We start from the raw sequence: 26,524 nt of genomic DNA, 5'->3' as shown, positions 1-26,524 counted from the left end.
TTGAACCCCTAGGTACATGTTTTTCATCATTACTGCAAAAGTCATGGTACTATTTCTTTAAATATTGCCTCGTATAACAGTGGTTACCAGTGGGAGGTAGGGGACAGGGCTTGACTGACAAGGAACATGAGAGAACTTTCTGGGGTGATGGATATGTTGTATTTTTTGATAGGAGTTTGTGTTACACCAGTATATGCACTTGTAAAAACTCAGTGAATGGTGCATTTAAGATTTGTACATTTTATTGTACATAAATTGTACCTGGGGGGGGCATCTGGGTGGCTCACTTGACTGAGCATCTGAACCTTGATTTTGGCTCAGGTCATGATCCTAAGGTTGTGAGATCAAGCCCTGCATCCAGCTCTACACTGAGTGCAGAGCCTGTTTGAGATTCTTTCTCTCTCTCCCTCTGCCCCTCTTCCCCTCTCTCTCTCTCAAATTAAAAATAAACAAACAAATAAATTTTACCTAGGGGAAAAAACCTATAAAGCAATTTGAACACTAGTTAATGGTAAACATAGTGAAATCTTTAAGTATGACATCTGCCAACTTACCTAAAATGGATAAAAAAACATAATGCATGGGGGGCCTGGGTAGCTCAGTCAGTTTAGCCCTGGACTTTAGCTCAGGTCATGATCTCATGGTTCCTGGGTTCAAGTCCTGCATCAGGAGCTCAGAGCCTGGAGCCTGCTTCAGATTCTGTGTCTCCCTCTCACTCTGCCTCTCCCCTGCTTGCACTCTCTTTCTCTCAAAAATAAACATATATATATAAAATGCATTGATGGATGGGTAGGAGAATGGGTAAATGATGTAGTTTATGAAACAGAATGTTAATTCTAGAATGTAGATGCTGGATATAAATATTTGCTGTACAATTTCTCCACTTTTCTGTATGTTTGAAGTTTTACAGAATTTGGGGGGAAAATATTGTTTGTCTTTTATTCTATCCTCCTTAGATTCCAATTAGTTATGTGATAGACTCTCTCATCCAAGTTTCCGTTTTTTAAAATATCTCTTCCGTATTTTTAGTTCCTTGTCTCTCTATAGTATATTCTAGATTATTTCTTCGGGTATATCTTCTCATTTATTAATTCTCTCTTTATCTGTATCTAATTTGCTCTCTAACCTTTCTATTGAGTTTTGTCATTTTGACAACTGTATTTTTAATGTCTAGAAAGTCTCTCCTCTCCTACATGCCTCCCAGCATACCTGTTCATTCTTGGTAGTCTCTTGCTCATCTTTGTGATTACATCTTACACTTTTTGAAACATATGGAACATAGATATTCTGTACTCTGTCAATTCCACCATCTATGGCCTTGGAGTTACATATCTACTGAATGTTATTCCTGCAGATACTCATAATAGTTTGGCTTCTTGGTGCTTGGAGTTCTTTGATTGTGAGCTTATTGCTTCACCTTAATTTTGAAAGTCTTCTTGACCTAAGTTGGGATGTTTTCTTCCAGAGAGGTTTTGTTTTTTTCTGCTCATAGCCAGAGAACAACACAGACTTCAAATTAATTCAAAATGAGCACCTCCTATGTATGGCTTTTCCACTTGGTAGCTAGTTTAAGACTCTGTATCTGGATTCCAGTTGTTATAGACACATGTTCTTCTATCTGCTTGCTGATCAGCCTGGGCTAAGGGTTTGTGTGTATGTGATAGTAGTGGGAATTCCTTAGGATATTCTCAATCTCTTGGGACCAATAATGCCTCATAGAGCATTCTCATGCAGATTATAGCTGTTTGGCAGGAGGGTCCCTCAAAGAACCTTACTAGCCATACTTCTGGAAAATGTCTGATATTCTTTACTAGTATCCTTCAATTCCTAATTTACCAAAGATTTTTTAAATTGGATATGGATGTTAAACTTTAAATCAGATATCTTTTTGGCATCTGTAAAGACAATGACAGATTTTTCTTCTCTAAGCTGTTTATTAAGAATTGTTCTATCTCCTAGATTCATTGCTTGCTCTAAAACTGGAACTAAGCTCTTTAAACATTTTTCCTTTGCCAGCTGGCACGGTGTTAAGCTATGTCAGTAGAGGGTGCTGGTAAGAATTTTCCTTCCTTGTTCTTGCTTGCTTGCTTGGCTGTCACTTGCAATACACATAGCTTCTCTGGCACCCCCTATCCTTTGCCTGGCTCCTGCAGTATGGGCAATTTGTCCAGTACCCAGCAGCTTCCCCAGGCCCACCTTCAAGTTTTGTAGCAGAGTGGCTTCTGCAAGATACCTACCCATGAACAGCTTTCTCTGGCACCCTAGCAGGTGGACTTTCAGCAAGTTCCAAAGGGTGGATTACCAGCATGTTTCACTGGCACAGTACCATAGCAAATTCTCTAACAGTCATTAAGCCAGGGTCTTTTCCGCTATAACAAGGTCTAGATCTCAGCCTGGAGCTGGGATCAGCAGGTGTGTATGTGTTCTTTGGGGAGTCTATCTTAGCCCTAGGGGTAGTTAACTACTTCTTATATCTGATATCCCTACAATATTTAAGAGTTCTCTTTATCTTCTACTAGTTAAATCCCTTATCTCAAACCCATCGCAGTTAATAATTATTGAACATTACATGGCCAAATTACTATGTAGTTTCTATTTCCTGACTGAACCCTAATACAATTTTCATCTATTTTTAAATTTACTGTGAATTAAAAGAAAAAAAAATCTCCCAGTTTGTGGCCTACCTTGGTGAATGTTCCATGTGCATTTTGAAATAAATGTGTACTCTGCCATGGTTTGATGTAATTCTAAATACCAATTAGGTCAGATTGGTTGATAATATTATTCAAATCCTCTTTATCATTACTGATTTTTAAAATCTACCCGTTTATCAAATACTGAGAAGGAAATGTTGAAATCCAGCTATAATTGTGGATTTGTCTATTTCTCTTTTCCGTCTTGTCAGTTTTTAGTTCATGTAATTTTAAGCTTTGTTGCTGTATCTTCTTGATGAATTGACCTTTTTATATTATGAAGTGTCCCTCTTTATCTCTTGTCCTGAAGATGGGCCAAATTCCTTTTCCTGAATTCAACTTTATCTGGTATTAGTGTAGATATTCCAGCTTTATTCTGTTTGTATATCTTTTTCCATCATTTTACTTTGAACTTATCTGTGTCTTTATGTTGATGATGCCTTTTTTCTTCTGTAGTCAGTAGTACATAATTAGGCCTTGCTTTTGTATTTATTTTTAATCATAGTGTTTAGACCATTTACAATTAATTTAATTTTTGATATATTGTTTTCTATTTGCCCAATCTACATTTTGTTTATTTTTCCTTTTGTCTTCTTTTGGACTAATTTGTGGTATTCCATTTTTTAAAAAATTAAAAAAAAATTTTTTTTAACGTTTATTCATTTTTGAGAGACAGAGAAAGACAGAGCATGAGTGGGGAAGGGGCAGAGAGAGGGAGACACAGAACCTGAAGCAGGCTCCAGGCTCCCAGCTGTCAGCACAGAACCTGACATGGGGCTCAAACTCATGAACCATGAGATCATGATCTGAGCTGAAGTCAGACGCTCAACCAACTGAGCCACCCAGGCTCCCCTGTGGTATTCCATTTTAATTTCTCTGCTGGCTACTTAGCTATGCTTATTTGTTTTATTATTTTAGTTTTTGTTCTAAGTTTTACCATATGAATCTTTAATTTATCACAATCTACCTCCAAGTACTATCATACTACAACACATATAATGTAAGATATACAGTGGAACCTTGAACAATGCAGGGTTAGAGGTGACAACCCCCTTCTTCTCTGGTACTCTGTTAAATAATTTCCACAAATTGGGTCTTTTTGTTAACCATAGTATCTTTTGCAACTCATATAGTGCCTTTCTCTCATGTGGTAGGTGCTCAATAAAATATTTTTATGAGAACATGGAGTTATACATTGTATTCTTTTATATTTAAAATTCCCTTTGGGGACATCTGGCTGGCTCAGTCAGTAGAGCATGTGACTCTTGATCTCTGGGTTGTGAGTTCAAGCCCGACATTGGGAGTAGAGCTTACTTAAAATAAAATTCCCTTTGAATCTGAGTTTAATTCCTTTTTCCTTCCTAACATCTTCTCTCTGGTTTAAAAACCTTTGCTATTTTTATTTTGCCGTATTTATTTTATTGATCATTGCGAAGAACCAGCCCTTTCCTTTTTTGATCTGTTTTGTGTTTCTGGATTTAATTCTAAAACTCAGTAAGCTAACCTATAAAATTATAATGGCAATTTACTATTTAGGTACTAAAGTTAAATTCTGCTACTTATACTGTAATATCTTTTTTATGATATTACATAAATATCATGGTAATCTGGTGGAGGCCAATAAGACCAATGCTGTACTTCTCTGGGGAATTAGAGTTCTGTCTTTAAGAGAGAGATGACTCATACTATCAGTCAGGATGTACAGGTAATCAGAATTGTGAGAAGGGCCCTTATATAGGCCATGCTTTTCCATGAGTGGGGAGGGGGCACAATTTTGCCCCCCAAGAGCTTTGGTAATGTCTAGAGATTTAGGTTGTTACAACTAGGAATGGAATACCACTGGCATGTAGTTGGTACTAGCCAGAGATGCTGCTAAACATCCCACAATGCACAGGTCAGCTTCCCATAACAAAGAATTACCTGGCTCAAAATGTCAACAGTGCCAAGACTGAAAGCCCTTAACTAGGCAAGCAAGAAAACTATCCTTTGTCCTCTGTGCTCAGGCCTGAACTGAAGAGTGAAACTGTCTAGGAGCTATTCCTTGGTTAAGATCAGTTTAAGAGTGGCCTCTGCCACAGGGAGGTGACATCTCTGTAGCAAAACAAAACAATGCTGAAGACTACCCTTATTTTATGTTTCTTCTTTTTCTTCGTCGTCCTTTTTTTTTTTTTTTTTTTTTTAAGTAGGCCTTCACGCCCAGCATGCAGCCCAACATGGGACTTGAACTCACAATCTTGAGATCAAGACCTGAGCTCAGATCAAGAGTTGGACGCTTAACCCACTGAGCCACTCAGGTTCCCCTTATTTTATGTTTCTAATACTCATTCAGTTTTTTCTATTAGAAAAGTATTTTTAAATATATATCTAAACAAATACCCTAAATAAATTATAAATCTATAAATCAAAATAAATACCCTAAACCATTTATACTGTTCAAGATTAAGTTGGACTGCTAAAGATTCAAATTTAGTCTCTTCTCAGCTATGTAGCAAAGTATTAAGAAAAAGTTACATCCTTCTACTTTGAGGTCAGGTGATCGTGACAGCAAGGAGTGAAGAATTCCAAGGACAAAATGAATTCTCAGAAAATACGGCTGCAAATCCATCCACTCTTCCCAATAGTAGAATCTCCAAGTATCAAACCTGGAAGGTCTGGGATTATTCACTTAAGAGTGGTATATACCTCAGTCACACAGAGTCTCTCAAACTGCAGGCTGAAAATGCAAAACTCCTGATAACAATGTCAAGTGTCTATAGTATTTTCTTCTGTTTAAGTAGTATTGAAGTGTGTATAATTGGCAAAGGGCTCAAATTGACAAACTTCACGCAAGAAATTTCTCACTTCACTAACCTATTCATCATTTGCTGAATAACAATGAGCTTTCCGTCAGTAGTCAAGAGCTGACAATCTGGCTGGTAGGACACAACACATAATTACAAAACTTAAACAGTGAAAATAAGTTTCAAAGACCAAATGAGCAATACCCCCCAAAGTGTACTAGTTTTAGAATAAAGCAAAGAACATTCTAAGCCAAAGGAATCAGGAAAACCTTCACAGAGATAAAACTTTTGAAATATGAATAGGATTTAGAAAAACAAACAAGAAAAGGGATTTCTGATAGTTTAGCGAGAGCTAAACTGAAAAGGTCTGAATATAAAAGAGCAAGGGTCTTAGGGTGCAAAGATACTGCTGCTTTTTTTTTTACTCATCCTTTGAAATTACCTGATTATCCACAGCTTTGAATTCTTCAACTGCTTTTTGTCTTACATCTTCAGCTTCTCTCCTTTGAATGGGACAGGTAGAGTAAATGAGAGGAATATATTCCAAGGCCCTCTAATAGTTTGGGAAATGATTAATTTTCGTGATAACAACCTCACAAATAAACAATTCGAATCTGAAAATTTCTCTAGCAGGAAACTGAATAAATGTAACTGGCATACACATTCAAGCAGACGGGTAAACTTTTTTCCCTGGCTAACATAGCTTGGCATATTAGTGACTGGATAGTTTTTCTACTGCAACAGACATTACTATATATTAAGGCTTTTGCAAATTCCTGTTAATTCTGGGCACACTCGGGTTCTACCTCTAATTTCTTCTGACTACATTTTCATGTAATCTAATAGAATAAGCAGTTTATCTCCTTTCCTAAAACTCTGGAGTGCTCTACCATTCCTCTCACTCTATTTAAATCCTGCCGTGTCCTCCTCTCCATAGCCCCTGACTTTACGAACGAACATAACCATTTGCTCAAACAGAAAAAAATACAGTCTTGTTTTTGCAAAACAACACAACTTTTCACAAAAAGCAGAGTTCGCACATTTGGGCCTTTTGTGTTTGTTAATGTATGATAGGTTTCCTCTGAAGAATTCACAGTAATCCAGAGAAGATTCTTTAAGGTTGAGTGGTCCCGTCTAATAATGTTTTCCTTAAATAGTGTGCCGAAGACAACTACGTGCACTCAGTAATATTTACAGACATGCAGGCACTAAGACATAACTAGGGCATAATGGGTTTTACTCTCGCTAGAGAGGGCGTCTGGTGAAGACTCCCGGTTCAATACCCCCAAGTGGCCCGCATGGGATCTGCTCTACTTTCTGGACCTGGGGCATTAGCCAAACGAGCCCAGGGCACCAGAGTCCCGTGGATATCCTCACTTGGCCTAAGGGGTGTCCTCTGTGCCCAGGCGGCAGGCGGCCTCGAACTCCCACCTGCTCACTGCCAAACACGCGCCAGCCACGACGGAAGGCGGCAATACCCCAAGCGACCGGGAGCTCGTCCCCAAGCGCATCTCGCGACGGGCGGCCTCTCGGCGGCGCCTCACGCCCCACCCCCTCCAGTCCTTGTCGCTGTCCCAACTCGCGGGGTCCAGAGAGTCCGGAGGAGGCAGGGGGTACATCCGACACCACAACCTCCCAGCTGCAAGCCAAGGGAACTCGCTTCCACCTCCAAGTCCGGGGAATCCCCAACGACGTCGACTACAACGCCGAACTCGCCATCCCAGCCTTCCGAAGACCTCACAGCCCCTCACCAGGCACCCGTTGAAGGCGGCTCTTCGGCCCTCTCGCGAGAGAGTGCCTGGTGGTAACTCCTTCCTCAGCTGTCTTTCTCTCCCCGCCCCCAGAGTGATTGCGCGGCTTCCTCCGGAGGGCGGGAGCCTTGGACGTGGCGGGGCCGGGCCAGCCTGGCTGTCGGGCCTGGGGCGCTCTGCTTGGCCGCTCCGCTCACTTGGCCGCTTGGCTGGCCCTCCGCACCCGCCGTCCAGCTCCCGGCCTGTCCCCTGCCTTTCCAGGTAGACTGGCCCCGGCCCGCATAACCGCGGGGTGGAGCCGTGGGCCAGGTGGGAGGAGCAGTGAGCCCGGGCTGGTGGGCGCCACACCTGCGCGGGGCCGGGGCGGGAAGGTGCGCACGCGCGTTGCCGGGCTGGAGGGCGGTGGCTCCTGCGACGCTGCGCAGCCGAGCCGGCCGGCTGGGCGCGCTCGCTCGCGGTGGCGTAATCTCTCAGCCTTTCTGCGTCTCCTTTCCTCCGCCTCAGTTTGGGGCGGGTCCGGAGAATGGCTTCGGAGATGGAGTCGTCTCTCGAGGCAAGCTTCACGTCCAGCGGTGCGGTGTCAGGGGCTTCAGTATTTCTGCCTCCGGCTCGCTCCCGTATCTTCAAGATAATCGTGATCGGTGACTCCAATGTGGGCAAGACGTGCCTGACCTACCGCTTCTGCGCCGGGCGCTTCCCGGACCGCACCGAGGCTACTATCGGGGTGGATTTCCGAGAACGAGCGGTGGAGATTGATGGGGAGCGCATCAAGGTGAGCGGATGGGGGACTGTCAGGGAGGAAGGACGCCCTGGGGTGACAGTTCCCAACCCCACTGTGGGTTGATCGCTGGCCGTGTGCGAGGTGTGCGCTCCGTTTTTTCTCAAGCCGATGGAGAGATTGGAGTTGGGGATTGGAAGGATTTATCTATAACAAACTTATAAGGCAGTGCTCCGCAAACTTTAATGCCCCGCGATTTACCTGGGCAACTTGTGTTTTTTTAAAAATGCAGATTCTAATTCGGTACGGAATCAAGTGATGCAGATACAACTAGTCCATGAACCATACCTTGAGAAGCAAGAGTGTAGAAGGTATCCATTGGCAGTGTCTCCTGTGTTGGGAGTCAGTGAAGTAAGACCGAAGGAAAAAATGAAATTTCTCAAGCATGGAAAAGTCGTTTAATAAATGTTATTTATTAAACAGGCATCTGAGCACTGCCCTAGACATTGTGGAAGTAAAACCTTGTTGCCTTTGTGGAAGTAGTTAGGTATTCTCTTGCATGCAGTTTTGCCACAGAAGTTTCTGTATGACATTGACTTGTTTAGAAAAATCTATTTTCCTGCAGAAACATTCTATACATGACAGTTCCTACATGGTTTGCCAAAAGCGCATTCTTGGTGCCACCCTCTCTCAGTTCTTAATTCAGACCCCAGGAAAAGCTCTGCCTTCCGTATACTGCATTTACTTTTTTGCTTTAAATTAAGATGTTCATCTTTACCTCGTTCCCCCTGGGGGGGGGGGGTAGATTCATGTCTTCATTCTTTCCCTCACATCCTTGAGGAGAGAACAATTTATTTGTTCTCTAACCACTGCCCTTCCCCACCATCCTCAAAGGGGTTTAAATGCTAATGATGTAAAGGAGAAATTGGATTGAAAAGAAATCAGCCTTCCATAGGTCCTTTTGCCTTTTAGTTTTTACTTTAATTTTTTATCATCCCATTCAGGTTGCCAGTGGTGGTCCTTTGGGTATACTGTAATAGGGAGTTAAGAAAGACCTGTATGCATTACAGAGGAAAAGACCTGGTAAGAAGAGACTGAATATTTTTCATCAGAATTAGGTTGGGCCCAGAAGCCTGGGGGTGAGGAAGATATTGGGGCTTCTGAAGTTTGAGAGAGAGGTTAGTTGGGGAAAAACAGAAGTCCTGGGAGAGAGTGCATGGGCTTTGGAGCCCAACTGGCTCGGCTCAGATCTGAACCTATGAAAGGGTAAGGATGGGCTATGTGTCCTCAGAAGGGTGACCATGTTTGCTCAAGACTGTCCCAGTTTTAAAATGAAGTCCCACATCCCAGGAACCTCCTCAGTCTCAGGCGAACTGGGGTGGTTGGTTACTGTAGTCCTTAGGTTGCTTAATCTTTCAGAGACCATTTTCTCTTCTGAAAAATTGGGATAATGCCATATGAGATTAGATGAGAACCTATAGGAAGCACCTGATTTACAACTGATAATCTTAAGATGATTCTTCTCTGGTGGCTTAACATCATTGTTCCTCTTTGGCACAATCATTTTTGTGGCTGTGCATCCAGAGTGTGAAGCAGAGATAAAGTAGGGCATATGCAGAAGGTGAGAGAAATTCCCCCAAAAGCATGATTTTAAAGAAATAAGTAGAGGGAATGGAGGCAGGAGAGGAGTTGGGAATTTCCTTCCTTACCTACTTTTGGGTTGCCATTTGCACTTTAACATCTCAGATGAATCAGGTGCAAATTTAAGAGGTATTTATATTGAAAAAATACAAAACATGTCCAGTGTCTAAGTTGAATACTTAACTACTGGGGTAAGTGCTGGCAGTCATAAGTGAACCAGAACCATAAATGGATGAATCTGGGAGCAAGAGTTTATTCTTCTGGTTAAGAGAAGTATGATAGGGTGCCTGGGTGGCTCAGTCGGTTAAGTGTCCAACTTCGGCTCATGGTTCTCATGGTTCTTGATCTCATGGTTCGTGAGTTCAAGCCCCACGTGGGGCTCACTGCTGTCAGCACAGAGCCGGCTTTGGATCCTCTGTCCCCCTCTGTCTCTGCCCCTTCCCTGCTCATGCTCTCTCTTTCAAGGATAAATAAGCATATTTAAAAAAATATATATATATATTAAAGGAAAAAAAAAGAGGAATAAGGAGAAAACATTTTTTTCTGGGATTATTCCTCCTGAGCTTCAGCTTAACCTGTTTGGTTGGTGGAGGCCTGGAAACTGAGTTTCTTTTTCTTCTTTCTAAGGCCTTAGCCATTGACTTGTACCTCCAACTTTTAAGACTTGAAAGATTTCTTTTGTGGTCGAAAAAGACTCTTACAGAAATACTCTTTTTAAAAATGCTTTTGAAATGTTTATTTATTTTTGAGAGAGACAGAGACAGAACATGAGCAGGGGAAGTGCAGAGAGAGGAAGACACAGAATCTGAAGCAGGCTCCAGGCTCTGAGCTGTCAGCACAGAGCCCAATGTGGGGCTCGAACTCACAGACCTTGAGATCATGATCTGAGCTGAAGTCGGACACCCAACCAACTGAGCTACCCAGGTGCCTCCCTTACAGAAATATTCTGAGATTTCTGTAGTAGAAAAGGATAGGACTATATTGGACATTTTTTTCCCCAAAGCTTTAAGAAACACAGACATTGCAAAGCAGCCATATGTTATATATTGGACATTTTTTTTAAAAACTGTTTTAGTGTCTTAAAAAAAACTGAAGTGAATGTAGAATTATGTCATGTGCTGCTCCTGCTTTTTCTTTGTTAATCTGCAATACATCTCAAGTGCTGCTGAAATGTTCATACGTATTTTCTCTTTGGAAAATTTTTAGCCTGATCTGAAATGACATGTCTTTTCATTTTTCATCTTCAATCGAAAGCTGGAAAGCTTTATGTTACTTTACTGATAAAATGATATTCTAGACATTTTTATTTGGTAAAAGTGAGATATTGTGTTGAATGTTTCTAATTCCGGACTAGAAATTTTTCAGAGAGTGTGTCTTATGGCAGTGCCCTTTCAGTTAAAATGTTTTGTGAAGTGTAACAAAGTCTATATTTGTTAATCTGTTCCTAAGTACTATATATGTATGGTTGGAAGAGCAGAATCTTGTTTGCAGAATTTTTGAAGTTGAATAAAATTATAAACTGAATTCCTTAAATAAAAATGCATTTGATTTTTAAATTAAGACTCAACCCTAATCCTTATGCTCCATCCTTGTAATGTGTATCCCCATCATACCTAGCTGTATTCCTTTCATACAAGCATTTTACAATGAGACACCAGCAGAATCATTAAAGCCTCATGTTGCATTTGGTCCATCTTCTCACTAGGGGGTAGCAGTTTCTATTTGAGCATTGGGATGGCTTACTTTACAGAGGTATGACATTTTGCCATGTTAAATACAAGATGTTAATATTAACTAAAGGAAAATAACCAGTACCTCTCCCCCATTGGTACAAAAAACATTTAATGAGTGATTGCATGAAAGATGACATTTTTGTTAGTCACAAGAATTATGATACACTGTAGGGGTTGGCAAATTATGCTTGAGGGCCAGATATGGTCTGCTGCCTATTTTTACGTGGCCTGCAAGCTAAGAATGATTTTTACTTTTTTATTTTTTATTTTATTATTTTTTAAGTTTTTAAATTTATGTTGAGAGCGGGGGAGGGGCAGAGAGGAGAGAGAGAATCCCAAGCAGACTCTGCATTGTTGGCACAGAACCCAGCAGCATGAATCCATGAACCATGAGATCATGACCTGAGCTGAAATCAAGAGTCGGACGCTTAACCCCGATTTTTACTTTTTTAAATGGTTGGGGGGAAAAATCATAAGAATAAGGTTTTATGACAGGTGAAAATTATGTGAAACTCTGATTTTAGAGTTTGTAAACAAAGTATTGCAACACAGCTATGCTCGTGTCTGCATTTTGGGCTTGCTTCTGTGCTCCAGTGGCAGAGAGGAGTAGTTGTGACAGAGATGTTAGCCCCACACAACCTAAGATACTCACTGTTTTGACCTTTGACGGAAAGAGTTTGCTGACCCTGATATAGTGCGTAAATGAATTACTGTCCTAGATTAGGATAAGATTTATATACCTAAAAAGGTGACCAGCAAAACCAGGTGAGTGCTGAGTTATTGTTTGGGTGTGGGTGGAGGAATCCTTTGTGCTTGGGGTGCTAGGTGCAGTCCCACTGGGGGGGGGCGGGTTTTCTGATAAGGACCATTAGCAGGATGCTCCCGTGGGATCAGAGGTTCTTGTGGAAAGGTGGCAAGTGAGAAGAATATGCAGGTATTGGTAGCAATGTTTGTGAAGAGTTTGAAAAAGAAAGCTGAAGAGTCAACTTCAGGTGCTCCTGGGTAGCTCAATCGGGTAAGCATCCAACTTTGGCTCAGGTCATGATTTCAGAGTTCATGAGTTTGAGCCCCGCATCGGGCTCTCTGCTGTCAGCACGGAGCCTGCAGATCCTCTGTCTCCCCACCGCCCCCCCCCCCAACCACTGCCCCTAACCCAAACGCATGCGTGCACACAGATTCTCTCAAAAATTAATAAACATTAAAAAAATTATTTAAAAAAAGAGTCTAGACTTTATTTTGTATGCATGGCAAAAAGTCCAGGTGTTTTAGGAAGATAAATGTGGCAGCAATTGAGAGTGAATCTAGAATAAGATACAGTTTGCCCCCTGACCTGGTTTTCTATCTACATTCTCTCCCTTGGTAGTCTCTCAGTGTCAGCTGTCACATCCGTGGAGATAACCTCCAAATCTTTGTCTAGCCCACCTCTCTCCCTGTCTTACTGTGCATTTCCTACTGTCTTCTAGACATGGCTATTTGGATAATCTCTCCTTTGCCTAGAATGTCTGAAGTGAGTTCATCTTCCCTGGCAAATCTGTTTATCCTGTTTCTCCCCACATCACCTAGGTTGTCATGATGGCATCCCTCCTCATCTTCGCAGCCTCGTCCCCTTTCTTTTGCTCCCTAAATCCAGCTGGGTCTCTACATGCATGATTCTGTAATCCATCCTTTCTTCAAAATCCTAGTTTTAAAAATCCCTCTGGTCTGTTGCAGCAGCTCAACTCATCTCCCATGGCCAGTCTTCAGTGAACCTGTTTTATACATTGTTGCCAAAATGCCAGACTAGTGTTGCACTTTAGGGAGATTAATGTTCTCTGCCTCAGATGCCCTGGGTAGTTCTCCACTATATTGTAAAATTCCAACTTTTAAAATTAACGTAGGACTTCCTTCCTTTTGCTCCAGACTGCCTTTCAAACTTTTTTTCCCATTAATTTCCTTCAAGTACCCTAAAGTCCAGCCACTTGTTTGCTGATCCCTGTGTTTTCCCCTTGCATGCCCCACTGCTTGCCTGGAATATTCCCTCTGCCCATATTTCACCACATGTAATTCTTCCCTATTCAACTCAGTGTGTCTGTCAAAAATATCACACCCCTCCTTCTCCATTCTATTTCTTCCTTCTATGAATTCCCTTTAGCAATTTACCTAAGACTTTAAATGATCTCTTTCCTCATTGTATTATGTAGGTGTTTCTTCCTCTTTTATTAAGTCTTACTCAGTCTTAGAGCAGGATCCATGTCTGGAAATGCCATAGACTTTTTCGAATGTCTAGCTCCATTTCTAAACTATGGCGTACTCAGGGAATACATGTTGAATGTATGGAAACAAGGAGATCAGATGGTAAGCTACTCTGGAAATCTAGAATTGAGGTGATAAGGGAAACTAATGGAAATTTGGTAGCTGATCAAAGAAGTAAGATCATTTGGATTAATACTTTTATCATTTTCAGTCAGGCAAAAACAGTATTAAATCAGTTTAGACAGATCATCTTTCATTTTGGTGATAATACTACTAAAAAAACTTTCATCAACAATAAGAATCTACTGTTAGTTTTTTGCAAATAATAAGGTTGACATTTTTGTTGGAACTTCTGTTGGAATTTAAAGTAGAGATTTTTGAAATATTATTGAAATATGTTTCATGTTCATATAATGTTTAAAATGGGAGTAATATCTATGGGAGCATGCATTAGCCATTTTCCATAAAACATTAACTACTTTTTTAATGTTTATTTTTGAGAGAGAGAGACAGCATGAGTGGGGGAAGGGCTCAGAGAGAGAGTGAGTGAGTGAAGGAGACACAGAATCCAAAGTAGACTCCAGGATCTGAGCTGTCAGCACAGGGCATGACATGGGGCTCGAACCCACAAACTACAAGATCATGACCTGAGCCAAAACCGGATACTTAACCGACTGAGCCACCCACGTGCCCCTAAAATATTAACTATTAAATTGGGAAAAATTGCTCTGAAAATACTTCCTAATTAAACCAGACAAAAGCGTGTCACTTCTTTAGTTTCCTAAGTGTTATTCTCCTTTGTTAAACACTGTGAACCACTCTACTCACAGCTTAACCTCAAGACTTTTCTAAGCCATCATGGGGTTTGTTCTCTACCAAGTCTCTCCCCATTGGTTTCTCTCTCTTTAGGTCAAACTTTGTTTTGCCCTTCATGGCTGACAGTGTTTGTCACCTGCCCTGTCCTTTCTTTTCTGAGTCTCTGGCTGCTCTTCCCACAGACCCTTTGCCCTCTCCTCATGTTCCATGCAGGCTTGAAGGCTGCAGACCGTGTGGCAGTGTGCCTTTGCCTGAGCTCTTGTGTCAGCAGTTCTGTTAGGAAATTCTGAAGCTTCTTTTTAAATAATCCTTTGTAAGTGCCTCATTAACTTAGTAATTACTTTTATGGCTTTCCAGTAAAGTGTGAAGAGTTATTATTTCAGACCCCTTGTTTCCTGGAAGTCTTGATATGGTAGCATGCACGCTTTTGAACAAGATTGATGGGAAGCAGAGTACTGTTGAGGCAGGCCCATCCTAAAACAAACAAACGGTTTTCTTAGGAATAAACATCCTCATCGTCACGTTTATTGAGGGCTTTTGCAGTTCTTTGAGGCAGGTCTAAATTCTGTGTAAGCATTAATTTTTTATGTTTAGTTTGTTTTTATAGAAGTGGTTGCTTGTTATGAAAAACAAAAGTAGAAATAAAGGGGGAGGTTGCCTTAAAGACAGCTATGGTTAATGTGTTGGTATATTTCCTTGTGTGCTTTTCATTTATTTTCTTTAAACTTATAAATATTCTGTGCTTAAAACATTATAAGTCATTCTTCATTGATGAAATGGTTTTTGAATACCTGAGCTACAGGAAATGTTAAAAGAGAAAAGGTCAGCTGCAGTTTCTTTGGACAGCTTTTATATAGGTCATCCAAATTATTCCCCAAATACCTTTCTAAATGTTAAAGATACAGTTTGGTGTGGGTTTTTTTTGATCACTCTAAAAAACTGAAATATAATTTAGATACCATAAGATATACCCTGTTAAAATATACAGTTTATTGGCTTTTAATATATTCACGAGGTTGTGCAACCATTATCACTGCTTCCAGAACTCCAAAAAGAAACCCTGTACTCATTTTTAACAGTCATTCCCCATTCTTACCCTACCCTCACCACCAGTCTACTTTCTGTCTCTGTGGATTTGCCTCTACTGGACATTTCATATACAGAGAATCTTATAACATGTGGCCTGTGGTGTCTGGCTTCTTTCACTTAGGATAGTGTTTTCAAGGTTAATCTGTGTTGTAGCATGTATCAGTACTTCATTCCTTTATTTTAATTTTTTAATGTTTATTTATTTTTGAGAGAGAGAGACAGAGCATGAGTAGGGGAGGAGCAGAGAGAAAGGGAGACATAGAATCCAAAGCAGGCTGCAGGCTCTGAGCTGTCAGCACAGAGCCCAACGCGGGGCTCGAACCCAATGAGCCATGAGATCATGACCTGAGCCGAAGTTGGATGTTTACCTGCCTGAGCCACCCAGGTGTCTCAGTACTTTATTCCTTTTTATGGCTGAGTAATATTCCATCATATGGACATTTTGTTTATTCTTTCATCAGTTGATGGATATTTGGGTTGGTTCTACCTTTTAGCTATTACAAATACTGCTGCTATGAATATTTGTGTACAAGTTTTTATGTGAGCATATCTTTTCAGTTCTCTCATATACACCTGGGAGTGGAAGTGCTGGGTCATATGGCAACTCTCTCTTTTTTAAAATAATTTATTAAAGTGAAATTCAAATAAAAAATTAACCATTTTAAAGTAAACAGTTCATGGACATTTAGTAGATTGGTAATGTTGCATAACCACACCTCTATCTAGTTTCAAAATATTTCAATCACTCTGAAGTGAAACCCCTCACCCTGAACAGTTTCTCCCCATTTCCCAGCCCTGGCAACCACCAAGTCTGTGTTCCATCTCTATGGATTTTTCTATTTGGGAAATTTTGTATAAATGGAACCACAGAATATATGTCTGGCCTCTTTCACTTAGTGTATTCTGGAGGTTCACCTTTGTTGTAGCAAATACCAGTACTTTATTCCTTTTTATGGGTAAGTAATAGTCCAACTTTTTGAGGAACGGCCAAACTGTTTTCTAAAGTGGCTGTACTATTTTACATCCCCGCCAGCAATGTATGAAGGTTCCAATTTTTCTACATCTCTGCCAACACTTGTTATTGGCCATTTTTTTTTGTTGTTGTTTTTTAATGGCCGTCTTAATGTGAGTGTAAAATGGTGTTTCATTTGTTTTTGATTTGCATTTCCTTGATTGCTAATGATGTTGAACATCTTTTTATATGCTTATTGGCCATTTGTACATTTTCTTTGGAGAAATGTCTGTGCAGATTCTTTGTCAATTTTTTAATTGGGTTACCTGTCCTTTTATCATTGAGTTGTAAAAGATATTAAGTATTCTGAATAGTAGACCCCTATCACACATATTATTTGCAGGTATTTTCTCCCATTTTGTAAGTTGTCTTCACTTTCTTGATAATATTCTTTGAAACACAAACGTTTTTAATTTTGATGAAGTCCAATTTATTTTTTCTTTGATTGCTTGTGCTTTAAATATCATTGTCTAACCTGGTGGTCACAAATATTTATCCCTATGTTTTCTTCTAAGAATTTTATAGTTTCAGCTCTTACATTTAGGTTTTTTATCCATTTTGAATAAGTTTTTATATATGGTGTGAGGTTGGGGGTCCAACCTCATTTTTTGTATGTTGTCCCAGCACTATTTGTTAAAACAACTATTCTTTCCCCTGTTGAATTGTCTTGGCACTCTTGTTGAAAATCAATTGACCACAGATACATGGATTTATTTCTGGACTCTCAGTTTTGTTCTGTTGATCTATATGCCTAGTCTTACTCTAGTAGCACAAAGTCTTTATTATTGTAGCTTTGTTTAATAAGTTTTGACAGCTATCGTTTGAAGCATTTTTAATTGTTTATTGAATGTTTTTATTCTTAACCTGTTAGTTGAGATAAAAAAGTTGTATTTCTTTTTTTAAAAGAAAAGTTGCATTTTTAAAGAATTATACATTTACTTTATTAGCTATTTGCATGCACAGTGTAGCTAGTCTATTAATACTCATTTTTTTAGGTCTGAAACTAAACTTTGCTTTCACCGTTGAAGAAGCCAAAGTCTAGAGGTAAAATAGTCACCTACTGGCACATAGTTGGCATTGAATAAATAATCGTTGATTTAAACAGTTTAGTTGTTAGTAGTTCTTAATTTGTTTTGCTGACAACTGTTTGCTTCTATCTCTGACTTATATGATACAGAGTCTTTATGGCCTATCTGCCAGTTATGTTGCTTACATCACGAAGGGGGTATTTTATAATAATTTATTTTGTGATGTCTCTAGGAATGTATTGAGGCAAAACCTTGTGATTTAATGAGTAAATTACCCCTTGAGTGTAAGGGGTAAAGGTTTTAAAGAGTGTACATGGTAAGTAATTTTACGATGCCATTTAGCTACATAGAAGTTCAGCTATAATGATTTAACCGTGTAAGGTTTTATTTTTCTCATGGAATAAGGAGACCAGAGGCAGCAGTCTGTATGATGGTACTGTGTGATTCCAGGTCTGTGTAGACTTCCTCCATTCTTATGTGTGGCTTTCTTCTCCACGGAGGCTCATACAATAGTTGCTGAACCTCTAGTCATTATATCCCATTCCAGGCAGAAAGGGTATGGTGAGAGAGGTGCAAAAGGCACGTGCCCAATGCTCCTATCTTTTTTTTTTTTTTAATCACACATCTGTAGTTTTCCTGGAAAATCCCAAAGAAAGACTGTCTACAAATTATTGGCTAGAACTATGTGATTTGGCCTCCCTTAGTTCTAGAAGAGCCTGAGAAATCAAGTTTGTAGAGTACTTTATATTTCTGCCTAGAGCAAAATTTGGCTTATGTTAATTAGAAAGGGAGAATATTAAGGAAATGGAGAAATTTGGCCTCAAAAAGAACTGCTAGGGGCACCTGGGGAGCTCAGTCTGTTGAGCGTCTGACTTTGGCTCAGGTCATGATTTCTCAGTTCGTGAGTTCGAGCCCCACATCAGACTGCTGTGGTCAGTCTGTCAGCACAGAGCCCGCTTTGTATCCTCTGTCCTCCTTTCTCTGCCTCTCCCCTGCTTGCACTCTCCCAAAAATAAACAAATACTTCAAAGAAAAATTAACTACCAAAAAAAAAAAACCTGATAAAAATTAGGGTAGCATGGGAGTGCATGGCTGACTCAGAAGAGCACACGACTCTTGATCTCAGGGTTGTGAGTTCAAGCCCCACATTGGGTGCAGAGATTACTTTAAAAAAAAAAAACAATAACTTAAGAAAATTAAGATACCATGGAAGAGATTGGTGACCAATATTTTCATCCCTAATCACACTTTTAAGGTGTATTTATTCATTCATTACATCTTAATTGAGCACTTACTATATGTCGCCATATCCTAAGCAATTTGTATCTTATATTCTACTTACTTTTTGGGCCATCTACAGAATCTCCTCATTTCCCTCTACTTCGGTGTTGCTTTGTGAGAAATCACCAGTTTAGGCTTCCAGTCCATACTGTGAATATTTATAAATAGTACAAGTCTGTCAATCAAAAGTTATCTAATAAGCAAGGGGCGCTTGGGTGGGTCAGTTGTTTAAGCGTCAATGTTGGCTCAGGTCATGATCTCTCGGTTCGTAAGTTTGGACCCCGTGTCAGACTCTGTGCCTATAGCTCAGAGCCTGGAGCCTGCTTCGCATTCTGTGTCTCCCTCTCTCTCTGCCCCTTCCCCACTCATGCTCTGTCCCTTTCTCACTCTCAAAAATAAAAAAAAAAAAACATTAAAAAATTAAAAAAAAAGTTATCTAAGCAAATTGACCTCTAGTCTTTTCCACTGAGATCAGTATCCTCATCATTTAACTTCTTTAGGCAGTAAACAAAGGTAAGGTAATTCAGTATTTTAAGATAACTATAACACATGACTTATATTTAGCTTTAGATATTATTTTCCTCAACTCCCCCATATTTGGACTGGGAGATATTGGAATAGTTTTGTTGGTTGAGATGTTTAGGTTAAATAAGTGATTTTTCTAGCCTTTTATAATTTTCAAGGAGGATTTTGTATTTATATTACATATATATATACAATCTATATTATGTATAAATTGTATATATAATATATACACATATATACATATATATATAGTGTGGGGACTAGACCTAATGACTCTTAGTATCTGTCCTAAGTCTATTTTAAAGTTAGTCTAGTGAAAGGTAGAGAAGGGCATATGGTAACCAAATTTACAGGGATTAGACAGTTAACGTGTTTGTTAAAACCTGATATATTTTTATTTAATATTTTAGAATCAGTTTTTGAGGTAAATTTCCTCCAGACAAATTTAACTTACTGAAATTTAAATGGTAAATTGAAATATTTGTTCTGATACTTGCATTAATTATGAGGTAATTAGTGTTCATGAAATCTGGATCCCATAAATTACACTGAAAAGGCATTATGGAAGGGAACAAAGTAATGTAAGTGAAGACGTACTAAAGACCATGCAGAGTTGATTAAAATTTTCAATATGTATGATTGGAATGAAATGTTCAGTTTTCTCTCCTTTTTCACTTTCAGATCCAGTTATGGGACACAGCAGGACAAGAACGATTTAGAAAGAGCATGGTACAGCACTACTACAGAAATGTACATGCTGTTGTCTTCGTGTATGATATGACCAACATGGCTAGTTTTCATAGCCTACCATCTTGGATAGAAGAATGCAAACAACATTTGCTAGCCAGTGACATACCACGGATTCTCGTTGGAAATAAATGCGACTTGAGAAGTGCCATTCAAGTACCTACAGACTTGGCACAGAAATTTGCTGACACACATAGTATGCCTTTATTTGAAACCTCTGCGAAAAACCCCAATGATAATGACCATGTGGAAGCTATATTTATGACCTTGGCTCATAAACTTAAGAGCCACAAACCATTAATGCTTAGTCAACCCCCCGATAACGGAATTACTCTGAAGCCTGAACCAAAGCCTGCAATGACATGCTGGTGCTAAGTAACAGTCTTTATTATACTATCTAATTTTGACAAAAGAAATACTTTTGAAGTATGACAGTGATAAGTCATAAGATTTAATCTCAAGTATAATGGATCATCCTGACACTTTACTATTTATCATTGTCATGCTGATTTTTTGTATTTTGTATCTACTTAATTAAGTTTGTCACTGTGACAACACAGGGAAAAAGTTGGTTTTCATGTGAGGTTGAAAATGAAGCAAAGGTAGAATGAATCAGAACATTTTTCCATTGAGAACCCAAAGAAGGAGGCTTCAGATGAGAGCGTGATAGTATTTTAGGAGTAAGTGACTGTTCAATCCTGTATTCATGGGATTGAAAAAAAATTAAAGGTTTAGGACATACTTCCTAGGTATGTCCTTTGAATGGGAAGTTTTCTCAATAGGATAAAACTGGTATTTGCCTCTGCCTATAGTTCTTTCTTTGTATTATTGATGTATTTAATTGCATTATTATTGGTACATTTTAGAGCCAAGACTTTATGTCGTTCCAGTGGGAGGAGAAGGCATGGAATGTTTTCTGGTTCTCAGTGCATAAAGAGTGACTTTTCCAATGATTCCAGATGCTTGATATTTCTAATCAGTATCAATCATATCTACAGAAGTCATTGTTACTTTTAAAAGAATAATTTGTTTTCTTACTAATTTCTGTTAAAATACACAAAAATAAGTCTGACTTTAATGCAAATGAAGTGACATAATAAGGTGCTTTATATTTTATTTTGATATCTTTAGTGAAAAACCAATTGAAAACATTTGAGGAGTTGTAACTTGGGAGGAAAATAGTTAAACGTGGTTCCTGGCTACCACAGGAGACCTATTCTTAGCTCTTCGTAATTTTAGGCTCTATATCTGGCATAGTATCTCTTGTTCTCTTCCACAGTCAGTTAATTTAATAACTAAAGGTTGAATTAACAACTCAACTTCTATTTGGAGTGTAGCTCTGAAGGCATACCTCTAATTGCTATGAGTCCACATATATTTCTGTAATAGTATATTGTGTTACAGTATATCAGTTTTTTAAATCTTTAAATTTTATGGTCACAACAAACTATTCCTCCTCAGTATGAAAAATAAATTAAATATTGAAAAATACCTTGTCTCTCTCCCTCAGTTGTGGAAAGAATAGTTCAAGAAATTTTTTTTTACCCTAAATACTTTTATTTTGAGTTTGAGACTTTGCACATTGAAAATAGTAAGCTTGCATATAAAGCTATTACATGAATGGAATGTAAGCCATGAACTTTGAAGGGTGCACATTCACTGATTCTGATAGATTGCCGTCCTTGATAATTCTAGAGGTAATTAAGCCAAAAGATGATTGTACTTAGAATATTTTCAGAACGTGGTAAATCAATGAACTATGTTATCTAGTGTAGTTTAGGATTTTTGTTTAATCATTATGGTGGTCCTAACTGGATAATCTAATTATAAAAACAAGATAATTCTATTAAATGAAATAACTGAAAGTAATAATTTTAGTAAATAATTATTCAATTTTAAATATTAGAGCTTAAGGAAAAACAGGTTGGCTTTATCTGTGTCTAGGGAGATTAATCCACTTTCTTATCTTGCTAGAATAAAAAATGGTTTGAATTTAAATTAATGTTGCTTTGTAACTATTTTTATAGTAAAACAATGACAACTGTGCTAATTGTGGTGGGTGTAGCAGTTTTTTAAAGAAGGGAATCTGTTTATTGCTTTTAAACCATTTTCTGAAGTGTGGGAAGAAAGTTTACAAACTTTCCACACACATTTCTGTTTTTAAGTGCTGTTAATAATGGTTAAAAAAATTATTTAACTTTATTTCTTTTTTTAAGAACTTAGTAACAGGTATCCTTTACAGTTCTGTGAAAGGACTTAGTTTTTCACTTTAATATTTATTAATTTTGAAATATTTGTATCTCATTTGTAATGATTTACTGTTTTAATTTTTTCTACATATGTTTTTATTTTTTAAAAGAGCATACTTATCAGTTGGGGGTTAAAGCTTTTAGATATTTTCCAAAAAATTTATAAAACATTTCATTGTTGAGAAATCACTTCCAGAATGGTGGCTATCAAACAAATAATTATAAATTTTTAAAGCACAAGTCACACATTTTGTAACTCCTATGTGAATTTATTTTAACTGCGACCTTTAACTGAAAACATCAGATATGTTTTGGAAAAGTCTTAATTTGAGGACATTGAAGGAAGCTAATCCAGAATCTAATGTAGTTAGCTATTAATGATGATGCTTTATTGACAGTATATTGCTAATATGTTTCCTCACGAAATCTAAAGTTAAATAATTTCATTGTGGAATAGTGTCACTGTAATGTTTCCCTTATGAAGTTCAATAAACCAGGTTTGCCATAAAGAAATTGTGTTTTATTCCCTTTGTTTGGTTGTTAGGATGATTGCAGAATAAAACAAAAAAAATTGTTTTTTTCCCCCTGGCCTCCAGGTAATTATACATTAGTATAATACATTAGAAACAAAAACTAACCTATTGGAAATCTATTTGGAACTACTTTGGGGTTAGAGAACTTTTCAGAAAGGGGCACCAGGGTGGCTCAGTCAGTTAAACATCCAACTTGGGCTCAGGTGATGATCTCATGACGCATGAGTTCAAGCCCCACGTCCGGCTCTGTGCTGATGGTTTAGAGCCTGGAGTCTGCTTTGGATTCTATGTCTCCCTCTCTCTCTGCCCCTCCCCCACTTGAGCTCTGTCTGACTCTCTCAAAAATAAATAAACATTAATAAACAAAGACTTTTCAGTAAAAACCCTAAATATTAAAATTGGTTGATAGGGTAGGTTTCTAATTTGTATGCCTGAGTAATCAACTTATTTTAAGAACACTTCAGGGCAAACAGCAAATACTGTAAGAGTGATCAACATCTCTAGATCGTGAGGCAGAACAATTTAACAGAATGAATAATTATAAAATATATGAGAAAAAAGAGAAGGAAGTGCATTGTAGGTATAAGATTGCAATTTCTACAATCAGGTCACTGATTCAGGCCCTTTAGGAGAGTGTAGATGGGGACTTGGGGTCTCTGAAGTTGATACTACTTTACCTGGTCAGTTTATTTCAGACATAAGTTATTCTGTTGAAACAGAAAATTACATTCTTCATGAAAGACTGCTTTCTTAATCAGATATTAAACCAGTAAGTTGGTCAAGTCTTTTGGGGGCAAATTTGCAGAGCCTATGTAGCAAGAACTAATTGATTTGAATAATCTGATTTATCAAACATTTGTTAAGTACTTGCTATATGTTTTTCAGTTGTGTTGGGCATTGAGCTATGTAAACGAATAAGACTATGTCCTTGAACTTATAAAATAATATACAAATGAGCGGGAATTCTATACGATAATATGGTAAATGTAATCAAGGAGGCAACTACTTAGGACAATGAGCACAGAGAATGGAGCCAGGTTGTGGTTGAGCCGCCATGTTGTCATGTACTGGGAAGGGGGGTAGATGAGGACTGACTTTGGTGCAGGTATCAGAAACTCTGTTTGAACTAGCCTCGTAGCGGGGATTTATTGAGAAGGGTTTGACTTGTCCCACTGGACTCCAGGACAGGGATGCAGCTGGACTCAAAGAAAAGCTGGGATTGAGCACTCAGTTTCCTAACTCTGGGCTCAAGCTTCTCTGCACATCCTCATTCTCTCTCTTTTATAACTGGATTTCTCCCCTTTCCTGGTTCAGTTGGCAGAAAATGTGGACACTGCTTCTGAACTTTTGTATGCTGCAGGCATTCAAAGAGAGATGAACTGATTGTTAGTCCTGAGTCAATATTTCTGGAATGGACTGTTTTTGGCCTGGCTAGTGTTAGATACCCAGCCCAGGACCAATAGCCTAAAAGAAAAAAAAAAAAATCAACCAGATCGTTTCCATATTTGGATATTTGGCAGGGGGGGGGGGGCGGATTTTGGAGAAGGAAAGAAAAAAAGGATAGCCACATGAAAACATTTGAGCTTTATTATAAAGGCAATGGATAACTAAAGTGTTAAAGCAAAGTGGTGAGTGGGACCATCAGATTTATGCTAGAAATTCCAGTAGCAATGGGAAGGGTATGTAGGAATGGAGCCATGGTGGCCAGGTAGTTTACCATAAGAACCTAAGAAAGAGGTTTCACTGGGACATTGGCAAAAGAATATAGATTGGAGACGCTTCAGGGTTAAAATCCCCAGGAGTTGAAGACTAATTAAATATAAGTTGTTAAGGCTAAGGTAATAAATTTAATTTCACAAAGCTGTTAGTATGGTTCTTCTCTAGAGCTACACACTGCATTCATGTACGTAGCTAGATGTTTTTAAAATGAATGTTTTTAGCCTTATTTTTTGGATTATTGTATTGCTTTACTTTGCCTATATCAAAAGTTTGATTCCTGTGATCTGTCATTTCCGTATTTATTTTTCAAAAATTTGAGTCAGATGAAACTTCTCATTTAAAATTATTAACTTAATACCCTGATGCTATTGTTTATACTTTTTAAAAAAGTATTTATTTTTTTTAAGTTTATTTATTTATTTTGAGAGAGAGAGAGGGAGCGGGAGGGAGAGAGAGAATCCCAAGCAGGCTTTGCACTGTCAATGTGGAGCCCTACTCCGGGCTCAAACTCATGAACGGCGAGATCATGACCTGAGCTGAAACCAAGAGTCGGACACTCAACTGACTGAGTCACCCCAACCACCCAGGCACTTTGAAATAATTTAATTTTAATTAATTACAGCAGATTTTGTGTATTTTTCTTGGAGTCCTGGAGCATTCTTTAAGTACTAAAACAAACATTGAATTTTCATTTTGGTACTTATTCCATAGAATTAACAGAATATACAAAAGCATTTCATTACTTCTCTTGGCTCCTCAATCCTTTGAGAGTTTTATTTATCTATAAAATATGGCAAGGGCTTCTTTTTGATTAGATTTTCCACAGAAGGTACATTCACATGGTTCAGGATTTGGACCATGTACAAACGAGTAAACAGTGAAGTCTCCTTCCCACTCCTCTCAGCCCTCTGGTTCTTCCATCACAAACAATCAGGATCATAAATTTGTTGTTGCTTTACATAACAACAAAATATCCTGAAGATGAGTTCATATTAAAATATATAGGCATCATTCTCACTTAGGCCTCATGGAATTCTTTTAGCCATAATTTATTTAGACAGCCCTCTCTATTGGTGGACACTTAGTTGTTTCCAGTCTTTTGCTATTACAGACAACATTGAGATGAGTAATCTTTTACATAAATCACTTTGTATAAGTGTGAATATATCTGAAGGGCAAATTCCTAGAAGTGGCATTGCTAGATGAAAGGTCTATGCATTTGTGGGTGGGATTTCCTTTTTTTAAATTTTTTAATATTTATTCATTTTTGAGAGAGAGAGGGAGAGAGAGATCGAGCCTGAGGGGGGGGATGGGCAGAGAGAGGAGGGCAGAGGATCCAAAGCAGGCTCCATGCTGACAGCAGTGAGCTCAATGTGGGGCTCCAACTCAAGAACCATGAGATCATGACCTGAGCTGAAGTCAGACGCTTGATCGACTGACCTACCCAGACACCCCACCGGTGGAATTTCTAATTGCCCTCCTCAGAGGTTGCACTGGCAATGGGAAGAGTCATTGTTTCCTTACACTCTCACCAACGCAGTCGGTTCTCAAAGTTTTTAATCTTTGCAGATCGATAGTGAAAATTTGCATTTCTCTTATTGTGAATAGGGTTGAACATCTTTTTAATAGTCATTTATATTTCCTTTTCTGTTGAATTGTCTGTTCATATCCTTTGTCCTTTTTTTTTTCTTTTTACTGATTTGTAGGAATACTTTATGTATTGGGGAAATTAACTTTTTTGTGATAGGTGTTTTAAATCTTTTTTTTCTAGTGTGCTCTTTGCCAATTGAATGTTTATAATGGTTTTGGCATGAATATAATAATTTTAATTTGTCAAACCTAACAGTCTTTTTTATGATTTTAGTTTTGTGTCCCAATTAGAAAAACCTTCTGTGTTTTGGGATAAGAGTTCTCACATGGTTTCTTGTAGTACTTTTATAGTTTTTTTTTTTTTCCACGTATAAATGTTTGATCCAT

At 38.5% G+C, this 26,524-nt stretch overlaps 1 protein-coding gene across 2 annotated transcripts; it reads left to right on the top strand.

Annotated features, from left to right (window-relative positions):
• Positions 1 to 7,170: 7,170 nt before the first annotated feature.
• On the top strand, positions 7,171 to 22,802 carry RAB33B (RAB33B, member RAS oncogene family). Of its 2 annotated transcripts, none has more exons than XM_042983870.1 (3): positions 7,171 to 7,277; positions 7,729 to 7,996; positions 19,981 to 22,802. In XM_042983870.1, the coding sequence occupies exons 2-3, from the start codon at positions 7,748 to 7,750 to the stop codon at positions 20,419 to 20,421; spliced, it is 690 nt and encodes a 229-aa protein (XP_042839804.1). In that variant the 5' UTR covers positions 7,171 to 7,277; positions 7,729 to 7,747; the 3' UTR covers positions 20,422 to 22,802. The 2 variants fall into 2 exon arrangements, with proteins under 2 accessions (XP_042839804.1, XP_042839803.1); XM_042983869.1 differs by lacking the exon at positions 7,171 to 7,277 and adding an exon at positions 7,340 to 7,485.
• Positions 22,803 to 26,524: the final 3,722 nt, after the last annotated feature.

The sequence above is a fragment of the Panthera tigris genome, chromosome B1, assembly GCF_018350195.1.
Source record: "Panthera tigris isolate Pti1 chromosome B1, P.tigris_Pti1_mat1.1, whole genome shotgun sequence".
Lineage (NCBI taxonomy): Eukaryota > Metazoa > Chordata > Mammalia > Carnivora > Felidae > Panthera > Panthera tigris.
The sequence above is the reverse complement of the archived record's forward strand: the minus strand, read 5'-3'. Positions and strand labels throughout refer to the sequence as shown.